This window comes from Phodopus roborovskii, unplaced genomic scaffold (assembly GCF_943737965.1).
Source record: "Phodopus roborovskii unplaced genomic scaffold, PHOROB, whole genome shotgun sequence".
Classification (NCBI taxonomy): Eukaryota; Metazoa; Chordata; class Mammalia; order Rodentia; family Cricetidae; genus Phodopus; species Phodopus roborovskii.
Genome location: NW_026126540.1, coordinates 34857400 through 34870279, shown reverse-complemented (window position 1 = coordinate 34870279; position 12880 = coordinate 34857400). Strand labels below are relative to the sequence as shown.

Below are 12880 nucleotides of genomic sequence, written 5' to 3'. Positions count from 1 at the left end.
CGGGCTGTATTTTACCCTCCATAGCCGGACTCCGACTCCCTTGCCATAATGGATCGTTCCGGAACATTTGTTGAACGAACGAACGAACGAACGAACGAACCCAAAACGGTCGAATCCCCCGCCTCTAGGCCCGGCAGCTTGGATAGCTCGGGTCTGGGCTCCCAGGCTCGTCGTTCTGCTCCAGGCTCCGAGGCCACGCCCCCTGCCCAGCTGGGCACGCCCCCACCCTGGGGACTTGGGTCCTTCCATCCGCTTGAGTTTCCCTTGGCTCCAGGCCCTGGGCGGAGGGCCTCTCCCGGCCAGGCGACCTGTGCCCGCTCCCAGACCAGCCCTCTCCCTTCCCCTCCCCTTCTCCCTCCCTCACACTCCAAACTTCTTTTTCCCCTCCCTCTCCAAACTTCAGTCATCCTAGTGCCCGCCTCCTCTCCTCAGCGCAGCCAATTAGAATCAGCTGAGGGCACGCCCCCGGCCTACAGAAACCCAATCCCCCGTGCGGAGTCGAGAGCTGGGCGCGTCCTCAGAGCTGGGCTGGTGACGACAGCGCGCCGGGCGCTGCGCTGCGGGAGGGGGCGGGGCCGGGCCGGCGAGGGCGGGGGAGGGGCCAAGCGGGGAGGAGGTTGCGGCGGGTTTGAAAGCGCCAGTTTCCTGGCAGCCGGGGCAGGCGTTGGTCTCGTCGCTCCCGCTCCGCAGCGGCCGCGCTCGAGCGAGCGGGCGACCGAGCTCCGTGCGCGCGTCCCGGACGGAGCTCCGCGTTCCAGCTGCTCCCTCGGCTCCCGCCCCTTCGCCTCAGCCTTTCCCGCCGCGCGGGCGCCGAGCCCCGGCCGTCGGCTCTGACCCCGCCCGGAGACCCCGCCGGCGCCGCCCGCGGGGCGCGCGCTCCCTCCGGCTCTCCTCGGCTGCCCGCGTGAGGGGCGGCCCGCGGCGGCGCGCGGCCGGCGGGCTGAGGCGGGGGGTCAGCGGCGTGGCCCCTCTGGCTGGGCTGTGCGCGGGGCCCGGAGCGGCACCGCGGCCGCCCGCGCGGGGGCTCCCCATGGTGCAGCGGAGGTCGGGATGTCGAAGACGTTGAAGAAGAAGAAGCACTGGCTCAGCAAGGTGCAGGAGTGTGCGGTGTCCTGGGCCGGGCCCCCGGGCGACTTGGGCGCGGAGATCCGCGGCGGCGCCGAGCGCGGCGAGTTTCCCTACCTGGGGCGGCTCCGCGACGAGCCTGGTGGCGGCGGAGGCACCTGCTGCGTGGTCTCGGGCAAGGCGCCCAGTCCGGGCGATGTGCTGCTGGAGGTGAACGGGACGCCGGTCAGTGGGCTCACCAACCGGGACACCCTGGCTGTCATCCGCCACTTCCGCGAGCCCATCCGTCTGAAGACCGTGAAGCCAGGTGCGCTGTCGCCTTGGGGACCCGCGTCCCCTTGGTCCCGACTCCGAGGGGAGGGGGAGGAGGCGGTGCCCGGGTTTCCCATTTTGTGGCTGGTAAAACTGAGCTCGGTTGGACAGCTGTGTAGGCTGTCAGGGAATTGCAACTAGAAGCTGGCTTCCTTAATCCAGCTCGGTCTCCCACCGCAGAGTTTCTATTGGCATTTGTATCTTTTTATTTATTTATTTATTTTATTTTTTGCCTAGAGAAGGCCATCCCTTTTCTGCCCCCCCCCCCTTTGTGGGGAAGGTCCTAGAATGGTAGTCCTTTTTGGAACGGTTCTGTGTCTTCTAACGGGGAGAAAGGGCTTAACTATGGAGACTTGTCGCTGAATCGAGTGCCGAGGTTATCACCGAAAGCTCCAGGGACAGCTCAGCTGGCCCGGTGCGTCGTGCACAACCGCAGACGTCTGGGAGCTGACAATCCAACTCTGTGGGTCTAGGTGGCTCAGGTGTCTGAGTACCAATGAGGTACAACGTGTGGTATGTGGTAGCAAAGCTGTTGTGTAGTCAGGGTTTGGAAGGAAGACCTAGGTGCTCCAACCTAGGAAATGCTTTTGTAAAGCTTTCAGATCTCCAGAATTTCTTGAAGCTTTGGGTAAAAAAAAGAATCCGTGTTGCTCTGGTATCTTTGATGCTCGTAAAATGTGGTGCAAAGCACGTTACGCTTATGGCATACTCACTAGTTGGAAAGCATTGATCAGACTGCGTTCAGTCTGGTCTGGTCGTATGTAGTAAGTTTTCTTACAAATGTGTAAGTGAGAACATTGTTGGCCCTTTCAGTGTTGGTAAAATGTGGTTCTGGCTTCTGAGATAGTTGTAGACAAGAGAATTGTGATTAATTATTGTTATAAGAAATCAAATTGTTTCTACTGAACATGGGGTGTGGGCTAGATTTTGGTCTTTCCCTTTCACTACAAAATGCTAGACATTTCTAGAAAATTTAATATGTTCTCTCTTTTCTTCCTCTTCTTTAGCTCACTTTAGGACTATCTCTTTAGTAGTCCTTGAGCTAATTGCAACTGATGGTTTGAGGCAATATATGTGTATTGTGTGCTTAAGTCTTACTGACTTAAACGAAGGCTCTTTCCTATTCTATCATATCCATTTTATGATTTGTGTTTTTGTGAGTTTTTTTTTCTGTTCATTTTTAGAACTTTGTCAGACTACAAACAACCTTTTTATGGTTTTGAGGATTGTAAGATTCTTAACTCTTCTACAACCACATGTAAAGGGTTGAGGGAAGACTTTTGGAGCTGTATTTTGGCCTGTTGGTTACTGTTTGTAATACTAAAAAGATTATACAGGAAACATTTACTAGCCACTTAGATCACTGGTTCTCAACCTGTAGGTCTTGACCCCTGGGGGTTGTATGAATATAAGCTATACTGCATGTCAGGTATTTACATTATGATTTATAATAGCAAGATTACAGTTATGAAGTAGCAATGAAATAATTTTATGGCTGGGGGTCGCCACAACATGAGCTGTATTTAAAGGGTCACAGCATTAGGAAGGTTGAGAACCACAGACTTAGATAAATAATCCCCATGAGCCAGCAAATGATAAGAACATGTGCATCATTGCTCTGTTTTGTTTTGGTCACTTCGGGCATTACTGAGACAATAACTGTTTAAAAAGCAGCCATAAAGTTGATAGGTTGTTGAGGAAGCTGGTATATTCCAGATCATTGTGGCTCTTTAAAAAGACTAAGAGAGGTGGCTCCTTAATAAATACTAATCTGATTTACATGTTGTACACATTTCAACTTTCACACTAAATTGGGAGAAAATACTTAAGGATTTAGAGAGTTGTTATACACTAGTGTTAGTTAACTATTGATCAGATCTTCTGTGCCCCATAATATAGTCAGCATTTTTGTACTAGTAAAATTTTGCTTTCTTGGCAACCAAAGACCTTGTCCTAATTTAAATATTTAGCCAAAATAAAGGAAATAACAGGTATCAATGGCTGCAACACATCTTATTACTAACAGTTCTGAATGTTATGCTTGCTTTAAAAAATGTGCTCAGCATTGTTAATTTGTAGTGGATACTACTATTTCTGTGTCATTTTAGATTTGAAACTGTTCTAAGCAATTATATAAAATTATAATGAAAAATATTTGTTAGGTAGTATATTAAACGACTTTCTTAAATGGCTTTGCTTAAAAGCAGCATTTGTAATAAAACACCAAGGATTTTGTAGGTTAAACACAAGCTTTAAGCACTAGAAATTAAGAACCTGAAGAGATTATTTGCAGAACTTTGTATTTGGTTAAAAACAGCACAAGTTTATCTCCAGAAGATCCTGGATACTGTATGGTTGTGATTTGTTTAGAAAAGCATGAAAATACAGTGTAAGGTGTTCTAAAGAGAAAGTTGCCCTGCCCCCACTCCCATTTTATCTAAAGTCTGTGAAAGAGATGGATTTTTAATTTAAAGCATTATACAGTAGATATAGCACCTTTGACTGGTAACTGTTCATAAAACTGCGTTCTTGATAGTCATCCAGAAGCTAAGACAGTGACAAAGTAAAATGTGGAAAATGTCATTTCTGTAAGATGTCATGCTGATGAGGAATGATCTCATACTGTCTTCTAGGATGAGCTGGGCTGTAGACATGGCTGCAGCAGCCCTACTTCCTTACTCCAGCATTTTTCCCCCCATTCTGGAGATGCTCAGGGGAGCCCTCCCTGCCAATGCTGTTAATACAGGGATAACTTCTTTCAGATTCTCTTCACTTTTGATTTAGTGTTGTTTATTTTCATTTGTTATAGTTTTTAGTGGTTAATTGAAAAGAGCTCTTTAAAATTTGTATCCTTCTCTGAATTAGGGTTAGTGTTTCAGTGTTAATATAGTACTTAGCAATCAATACTTTAACATTTATAGGTAAATCTTTAGTCCCATGTATTGCTTGGCCCAATTAGTCACCAGTTTCTTAATTATGATTGATGGTTTTTGTTTTTGTTTTGTTACTGTTTTTTTTTTTCAAGAGAAAAGTTGTCATTTGAATTTGAACTTCTGAACTTTGGACCATTGGTGAAACTTTTTATGGTATAGTCCTGTTTCTAACACAAATGACTGTGATTTTACGTTAGGTTATATTCTTAAACAATTTTTATTTGGGTTACTATGATAATTAGTTAATATTGTTCTAAAATTCCCTTAACTGTGAATGTGTAGTGTTTTAGAACACAATAAGTATTTGCTTCTTAGACACCTGTAAATATTTCATCAGTTGTAAATTTCACAAATTTTATTCTAGGTAAAGATTAAGTATTGCATTATAGACTGTAAGTACGTGAAATCATTGTGTGCTGCTTTATTATGCACACAGTACATTGGACTACCTTTACTACAGTATCTAGAGATGCAAATCACAGGAAACATTGTGTTTAATGCAGTTAACTGTGTGTTTAACAACTAATTTGAATCAGTTTGTAGCATGTTAATTAAATTCAGGTAAAAATGGTCACCACTACTCAGGGATTAATTTTGTTAAAATGACTCACCCCTAGAAATAAATTCACTAAAGTGAAGAAGCTTCACTGGATGCTGTAAAATAAGGAATGTGTATGATAATGCAAATAATAAGAACTCTGCTTTACTTCTCAACTCTTGGATCTTTTTGTTAGTTTTTAGTTAGTGGGTAAGTTGGGATATCATTGAATTTTGCTTAAGTGGCTTAATATTCAAACAAGGAGAGAGAGGAGAGAGAGAAAGAGAGAGAGACAGAGACAGAGAGACAGACAGACTTCGGAACTAGAGATTAGGTGAGGCAATCTTTTTGTTGGAGACAGTAACCCTATCTTAGAGTTACCATTGCCCTGATGAAACACCATGGCTAAAGCAACTTGGGAAGGGTAGGGTTTATTTGGCTTACACTTCCAAATCACCTGATTTATTACCTAAGGAAATCTGGTCTGGAACTCAAACAAGGCAGGAACCTGGAGACAGCTGATGCAGAGACCATGGATGAGTGCTGCTTACTGGCTTGATCTTCATGGCTTGCTCAGCCTGCTTTCTTACAGAATCCAAGATGGACATCTCAGGGATTGTACCACCCTCCATGGGCTGGGGCCTCCCCAGTCAATCACCAATTAAGAAAATGCCCTACAGGCTTGCCTACAGCCTGATTTTTATGCAGCTGTTTTCTCAGTTGAGAGTTCCTCAATTGACTGTAGCTTGTGCCAAGTGGACATAAATCTAGTCAACACATTCCCCTTTAGACAGTCTTTCCTAGGTGATTTTTTTTTTTTTTAGAAATTCTTTAATTTCTTGCTGTTTTGTTACAAACACACATTTAATATTTGACCCTTTAATTTTCAGATCACTTTGTTTTGTTTCAGATCATTGCTAAAACTGAATTTCATTGTATTTCTGGAAATACGTGTTATTTTTCCTCTGTGGGGGATACTTTATAAAACTACTTGCTATGATATTTTAGTTGTTTTTAGAAGTTTATTCTCTAATTTATGTAAATTCGTGGTAAACATCAAAATTTGTTTATCTGATTTATAAGGTTAGTGCCTAATCTTTAGGTGAATAATGCCATATAGTGTCTTTAGTCTGTAATCTTCCCAAGTCCATTTGAAAATTTTGTGGGTTCTCAGTATTTTGTGGTTTAAGACTGTTTAGGAGAATAGTTTCTTCCCATCCTCATCCTCCTTTCCTTCTTCCTCTTCCATTCTCTTCCTTCTCTTGACAGGCTTTTTCTTGCTGTGTATCCCTGGCTGGCCTTGAAATTGTGGGAAGTTCTCCTGCCCTAACTCCTGAGAGTAAAAATGTGTGCCTGTGTGCCATAACTTCACTTTTTCTTTCTTTTTTATTAATTTTTTCTTTTCTTTTTTTTTTTTTTTTTTTTTTTTTTTGAGACAGTGTTTCTCTGTGTAGCCCTGGCTACCCTGGAATTCACTCTATAGGCCAGGTTGGCCTCAAACTCAGAGATCTGACTTCCTCTGTCTCCCAAGTGTTGGGATTAAAGTGTTGGGATTAAACAAGGAGAGGAGGAGAGAGAGAAAGAGAGAGAGACCTTAGTTAGGGTTTTATGCCAATTTGACAAAAGTTGGAGTCACTTGGGCAGAGGTAATCTCAGTTGAAAAAAATGCCTCATCAGATTGGCCAGTGGGAAAGCCTGTGGTACATTTTCTTGATTGGAGATTGATGTGGGAGGGCCCAGCTCACTGAGGTCAGTGCCACCTCCAGACTGCTGATCCTGGGCAGTGTAGGAAAGCAAACTGAGCTATCAGGGATGAGCAGACCAGTAAGCAGCACTCCCTTATCACTTCTGCATCAGTTCCTACTCCAGGTTCCTGTCCTGACTTCCCCTCAGTGGTGAATTGTGCTATAGAACTGTAAACTGAAATAACCCCTTCCCTTCTGAAGTTGTTTGGGGTTTTATCATAGCAGCAGAAACCCTAACTAAGACACCTTCTTAATGTCTTGGATTTGCAGTATGAATAGTAACTTATCTACTAAACAATTCTGGTGTTTTACCCTCTTTGTTATTACTGTTTTCTTTTTTTTGTTGTTGTTGTTGTTTTGTTTTTGCAGAGAGTTTTAAACATATAATTATTTTCTTTTCATAAAACTTGGGGCTGGCTATACCTATGCCTATAAAAATTGGATTTTACTGGACATGATATTTATTAAACTAGCTTTATGATTAGAAAATTCATTAAGGGAAGAAAACAAGTTTTTATTAGCAAATACTTTATTTTCTAAACTTAAATAGAATAGCTTTGGTACTTTATTTTCTAAACTTAAATAGAATAGCTTTGATTTTTTTTCCTTTGGATAAAATAACTTTTAAAACTGTGCTTGAATAGATAGAGTAGTTCCAGAGAAATACTGCTGTTTGGACCTAATCATCCAAACTCATTATCCAAACTAATTATGCACAGGAAACTTGTGATAAATGGCTAAGATCTCAGCAGAAGACAAAAAACAAAAACAAAACAGAAAAAAAAAACCCAAGAACAACATAACAAAAAATAAAACTTAATTCACATAGCAACAAGACAGACTGGAAAATAAGAGTCATTAAAGCTTCTCATCTTTTCTTATGGTGTCAAATCACAAAACATGGAGGGACTTTGATATACTCTGTGCTCCTCTCTTTGAGCCATTGCTATAAAGAGAGGGCAGTGGAGTGCAGTGATTGGACAGGGACAGGGACAATATCACTAAAGCAGAAACCAAGAATGGGAGAGAAGTGAGTGTCTCAAAGGAAGGAATGCTAAGCAGACAACATAGGATGTAGCCTCTTTTAAAACACTTAATATCTTCTACTTTGAAGCCCAACAGCTGGACCTAGTTGATATAAAACAAATTTAAAAAACAAACGAAAACCACATATATGCTGTAGAACAAAGCTGAGACTGATTTTTATCAAATATTTTACTCAAATGTTATTGCATTCGATGTTTTTACATCTGAAAACTGCTTTTATATAAAAATTTAGATGTTTGGCTGGTGAGATGGCTCAGCTGGTATAATCGATTACCAACAAGCCTGTGAATTTGATCCCTGGGACCTAAATGGTAGAAAGAGCCAGCTCCCCCTTAAATTGTCCTCTGACAGCTACACACATGTAGTTGGCTTTGTGTACACACACACACACACACACACACACACACACACACACACACACACACACAAAGTAATTAAAGAAACATTATTTTGGGAGTGGAGGGAAGGTTCAATTGTTAAGAGAACTGACTGCTCATCCAGAGGACTTGTGATTGATTCATAGCACCCACATGGCAGCTTTCAAATGTTTGTGACTCCAGTTCCAGGGGTACAGCACCCTCACACAGACATACATGAAGGCAAAACACCAATGCATATAAAATAGAAATAAATTATAAAAGTTATTTTTATGTGGATTAGTGTTTTGTCTGTATGTTTTTCTGTGCACCATGCTGCATGCCTGGTGTTAAAGAGACCAGAAGAGGGTGTCAGATTTCCCCTAGGACTGAAATTATAGAAAGTTATGAGCTGCTATGTGGGTGCTGGGAACTGAATTTGGTTATCAGTGTTCTTAACCACTTAGTACTCTCTCCAGATCTCTGGCCCCCTTTTGAAACAGTACCTCATCATTTAGCCCTGGCTGGCCAGGAACTCACTATGTAGACTAGGTTAGCCTCTAACTGCACCTGGTTTCCTGCAATTAAAAAAAAAATTAAACATTTAGTTGCTTAGAAAATTGAGGTGCTGATGTTTGGATATATTCAATTGAGACATACTGCTTATAAGTGTTCTCACTTAAAAACAAAAATAATAGCAGTGCTTCTTGTTCTAAAGTAGATGGAATACTTTTGAGGATCATTTAATAACTTTGGTAATGAGAAAATGATTGTAAATCTAGTTCAAAAGTGAAGTTTTAAAGGTTTATATTGTTATTCATTTTGAAAATTAAATTCTAAATTTCTTGATGTTTTGCTTTTAAAGCCATGGTCTTTTTAGACACAAATTGAGATAGTATCATTATTGAATTATTTCTAAAGGTTCCTGTACTGGCTAATTTTATGCCAACTGGACACAAACTACAGTTATCTGAAAGACGGAAACTTCAATTGAGAAAATGCCTTTCTAAGGCCTAGCAGTAGGACATTTTCCTAATTAGTGATTGATGGGGAGGACCTAGCCCATTCTCTGTGAGATCATTCCTGGACTGGTGGTCCTGGGTTTTAAGAAAGCAGCCTGAGAAAGCCATGGGGAGCAAGCCAGTAAGCAGCAATCCTCTATGGCTTCTGCATTAGCTCCTGCTTCTAGGTTCCTGCTCTGTTTGAGTTCCTGTCCTGACTTCCGTCAGTGATGAATGGTGATGTGGAAATGTAAGTCCAAAAAACCTTTGCTTCCCAAGTTGCTTCTGGTCATGGTGTTTCATCATGGTTGCAGTAGCAACTGTAAGATAGTTTCCTGATTTTACTTTTTAAAGTATGATCTCATAGAAGTTATACATAGGTGAACCTAACTCCTAACTTAGAAACACTACTTAAATTAATATGTAAAGTGGTACCTTTTAATAACCAAATAGCAATTTGTGACATTGCAGAATAAAATGCGATCTCTTGTCCAATTTACTTTTCCTCTGCTTCTACTGGGAAATGGAGATAACTTCAAGAAAGAGTGGAGAGCCTAAGAGAGGAAGGAATGGGTGCTCACTTTACACGGTTTTTAAAAATTATTTTAATTATATACGGTCTTTAATACTGTTTTATATTCTAATTACAGTATTGCAGCGTTGTTTTCTTCTGCCCTTAGACCTTGTCATGGCATACTAACTGCTATCTGATAGGGTTTATAAATACATAAATGGTGGCATTCATATCTTCCTGTAAAGGAAATAGGAATTGCATCCCTTTATACACAAGGAAACTGAGGTTCAGAGAGATTAAAGTTCTCATAGGGAGGACTATGAACAGGAGCATTGTTACACCTTCCATTTTTATTTACTGGCTAGAGTATTAGTTTATTATGTCTGAATAAAGCTGCTTTTCCCTACAGTTTTGAATTGAGTGGGTGTTAAATATAGTAAAACATTGTGCAAATACTAAAGTAAAAGATTCATTGTTTGATTCTGTTTCTAAAGAAAGTTTGTGATAGTACAGTTTAATTTGTTTAGCTAAACTGAAGAGTTATTCATAAGGATTATTAATCAAATAGGAAATTAGGTTAAATTATTGTTACATTTAGAAGTGAATGGTTTAAGCAGTTACATTGAAAACCTGGATACTTTTAGAGAACCTACTTGAGACAGTTGTATATTTGATACTGGAATTAGTACTTTTCCATATTTCCAGTCCTCATGCTATAAAATTTATTATGTAGGTTATCCTGAGACTGATAATCTAGAAAATGTTAGAATGAACATAGGATTGAATAAGTTTTGAAATTAATAGTCTTTAATAAGTATGCAGACTCTTTTCAAAGTATATTTTGCTTAATAAAACGTATCCAGTCTAGATAGAAGAATTAGTTAATGTATTTGAGCAGACCTCTCCTGCAGGCTGAAAGTACTCACTCTGCATTAAGATGAACCCTTTGAAGAGGCAGTTCAAAGCAGCCTGTGGTGTCATTGCGCCCTGTTCTTTGTGCTGTTAAGTTTTTTGTTTGGGCTTAAAGGTCATCATCACCTGGAAGGAACTACATCAATCCAATCAGTACCCTGGGTCTAAAGATAAAGGAGTTGAATCTTAGCAGTGACAGTGTACTAGAACCCAGATCATCTCATTCCTGTTATTATTTTGGTTTCTGGTATAAGAATTCACATACAAATTTGATGAAAACTTGAGATTCCTTAAGGAATCTGTATTATTTTAGAACTAAGTGTTTTGTGCTAGACCATTTTGTTGAGGCTATCTGTATTCATTAGTGTGGCTAGATGCAGTGGTAACCCAGAAGTTGGAGCACATGAAATAATTTATTGTGTGTCATAAGTTTTCAGGGCATTTTTAGCCTGACATACTGCTGTAGTGACATAACAGTTGAGTATCCAAGTAGTTTTTTTAAAGTTGTTTCAGCATTGAGAAAATTTCTTTTATCAAAGAAATTGTTCATAATGCTTTTAGTCAAATTCCTTCCAGTTACTACTGTGTGTAGACTCTTAATGTTATTTGTTATCCACTTGGCCACACTTGTACTTTTTGCTTCTGAGTAAACAGGGCATATGGTAAGGAAAAGTAAGTTTTCTGGCTGGGAATTTTCAGGGGAGAGTGAGAGGTGAACCATCAGGGTACTTTTGGCTTAAGCTTACTTGTCTATAATGGATAGTGATATAACTGAAAGGAAAGATTGTGCTCCTCGTGGGTGCAGGACTGGCACATAGCTCAGACCATGGAGAGCTGGCTGTATATGAGATCAGAATTTACCTGTGTGAGGCAAAGCTGAAGGTAGGGGGTTGAAGTGGCAGTTCTGGGAAGAATATTCATCAGGTATTATCAATGGGAATGGTGAGACCTTGAATGGTGGTTTGTATGTGAAAGAAAATCTTAACTACAGCTAACAGTTACATACTCCTTTGTAGTGCATGCCAGGGACCAGTACAGGAAACAGAAAGATACAATATAGGAATTTAGCCTTGCTGAAAGGACAGAGGGCTGAACTTGAAGCTGAGCCTCTGATAATTGATTTCCAGGGCGCCTTGCAACCCACCACGAGAGCTGCCACTTCTGCCCGTCAGGTAAATAGCCAATGAGAAGTTGCCTGTGAAAATGGTGGCAAGAAAATACCACTCTAACTATGGTCAAGGAGATCACACAGCCACTACTGCTGTCACCTTCACTACTTGGAGTGGAACATCTAGTCACATTGCGGTGACTTCTTGATGCCTGTGACTGGGTATTTATATGCAGAGCTGAGTATTGTTAATAGCAGAACACTGGGGAGAAGGACCTGTCACACACTCCTTTTCTCAAGGTCAGAATCATTCTAGAGTCATCCTAAAGTTCTTCTAGAGATTCAACTCTATTTGACTTTCTGTACCAGCTTTCATGAAAAAGTTTGGAATTTTATTTTGTTTCTTTATGGTTATGTGCTTTCTTATGAAGATGCTGTATAAATTTGGCTTCAAATTTTTTTTTGGGGGGTGGTAAGGATAAAGTTGAAGATGCTGAAGAAGTAAGGGAGAAATCTGATCCTGTAAATAATTTCCAGAGAGAAGCATTTACGGCTTTTAAGTATTAGTATTTGGTCCACAGTTCAAGTCCTTGTACTTTTGGAGATCACATTAGATCAGGTTACCTTCAGGGTAATATGGTATAGAACTAATACATTTAAATTAGCATGAAATCAAGCTCTTAAGAAATACTACATATATTTTTTTAAGTTTTATGATCATAAGCATCACAAAGTGATTATAGCTCTTTGTACATAGAGTTCCTTTTTCTTTCTGTACACATACCGTAAGCTTCACAGCTTGGAGAGTTGGAGGGTACTGGGTGTTGTAGAACACTGTTGTACCTCCAGCCTGTGCCTTTAGGAATTCTTACAGTTCAGACCACAGATTTGACTCTCTGCAGTTCACAGACTGAGCCTCTCTGCTGTTTTTGATCCGCTGCCTGTTCTCCCTGCTCATCTCTCCAGCTTTGTTTTCTCTTTACTCAGATTGTTTCTCCCACGCTTCTCTGCTTTCCAGAGGAAAAGAAAAACAACTTTGTATAGCTCTCACTAGTCTGTTGAAGTAAGTGCACCTTACCATTGTGAATTGTCAGTCTCTGGGGCCAGGTAGAAACCTCAGGTTCAGGCATTGTCTTTGTTATATTGGTCCTAGCTGAGATATGCATACATAAATACACATTTATATTTTATTTTTGTATTAGAAAATTTCTGGAAGCGAAATTTCAAGGCAGTATTTTGCTTTTATTTGGTACTCTTTATTTTAGTAGATCAGACTAGACTTGTTTCATAAATCTTTCCTTTCAAAAACTTACCTTTTCTGGGTGGTGGTGGTACATGCCTTTAATCCC

General features: G+C 40.9%; 1 protein-coding gene across 3 annotated transcripts in view; it reads left to right on the top strand.

The window, feature by feature from the left end:
* Positions 1-896: 896 nt before the first annotated feature.
* The window catches only part of Magi3 (membrane associated guanylate kinase, WW and PDZ domain containing 3), a 193708-nt gene continuing 181724 nt past the window's right edge, over positions 897-12880 (top strand). For all 3 annotated transcript variants that reach the window (XM_051198763.1, XM_051198762.1, XM_051198764.1), the window contains exon 1: positions 897-1372. In XM_051198763.1, coding sequence (XP_051054720.1) covers positions 1051-1372 — 322 coding nt within the window. In that variant the 5' untranslated portion in view covers positions 897-1050. The remainder of the gene's footprint in view (positions 1373-12880) is intronic.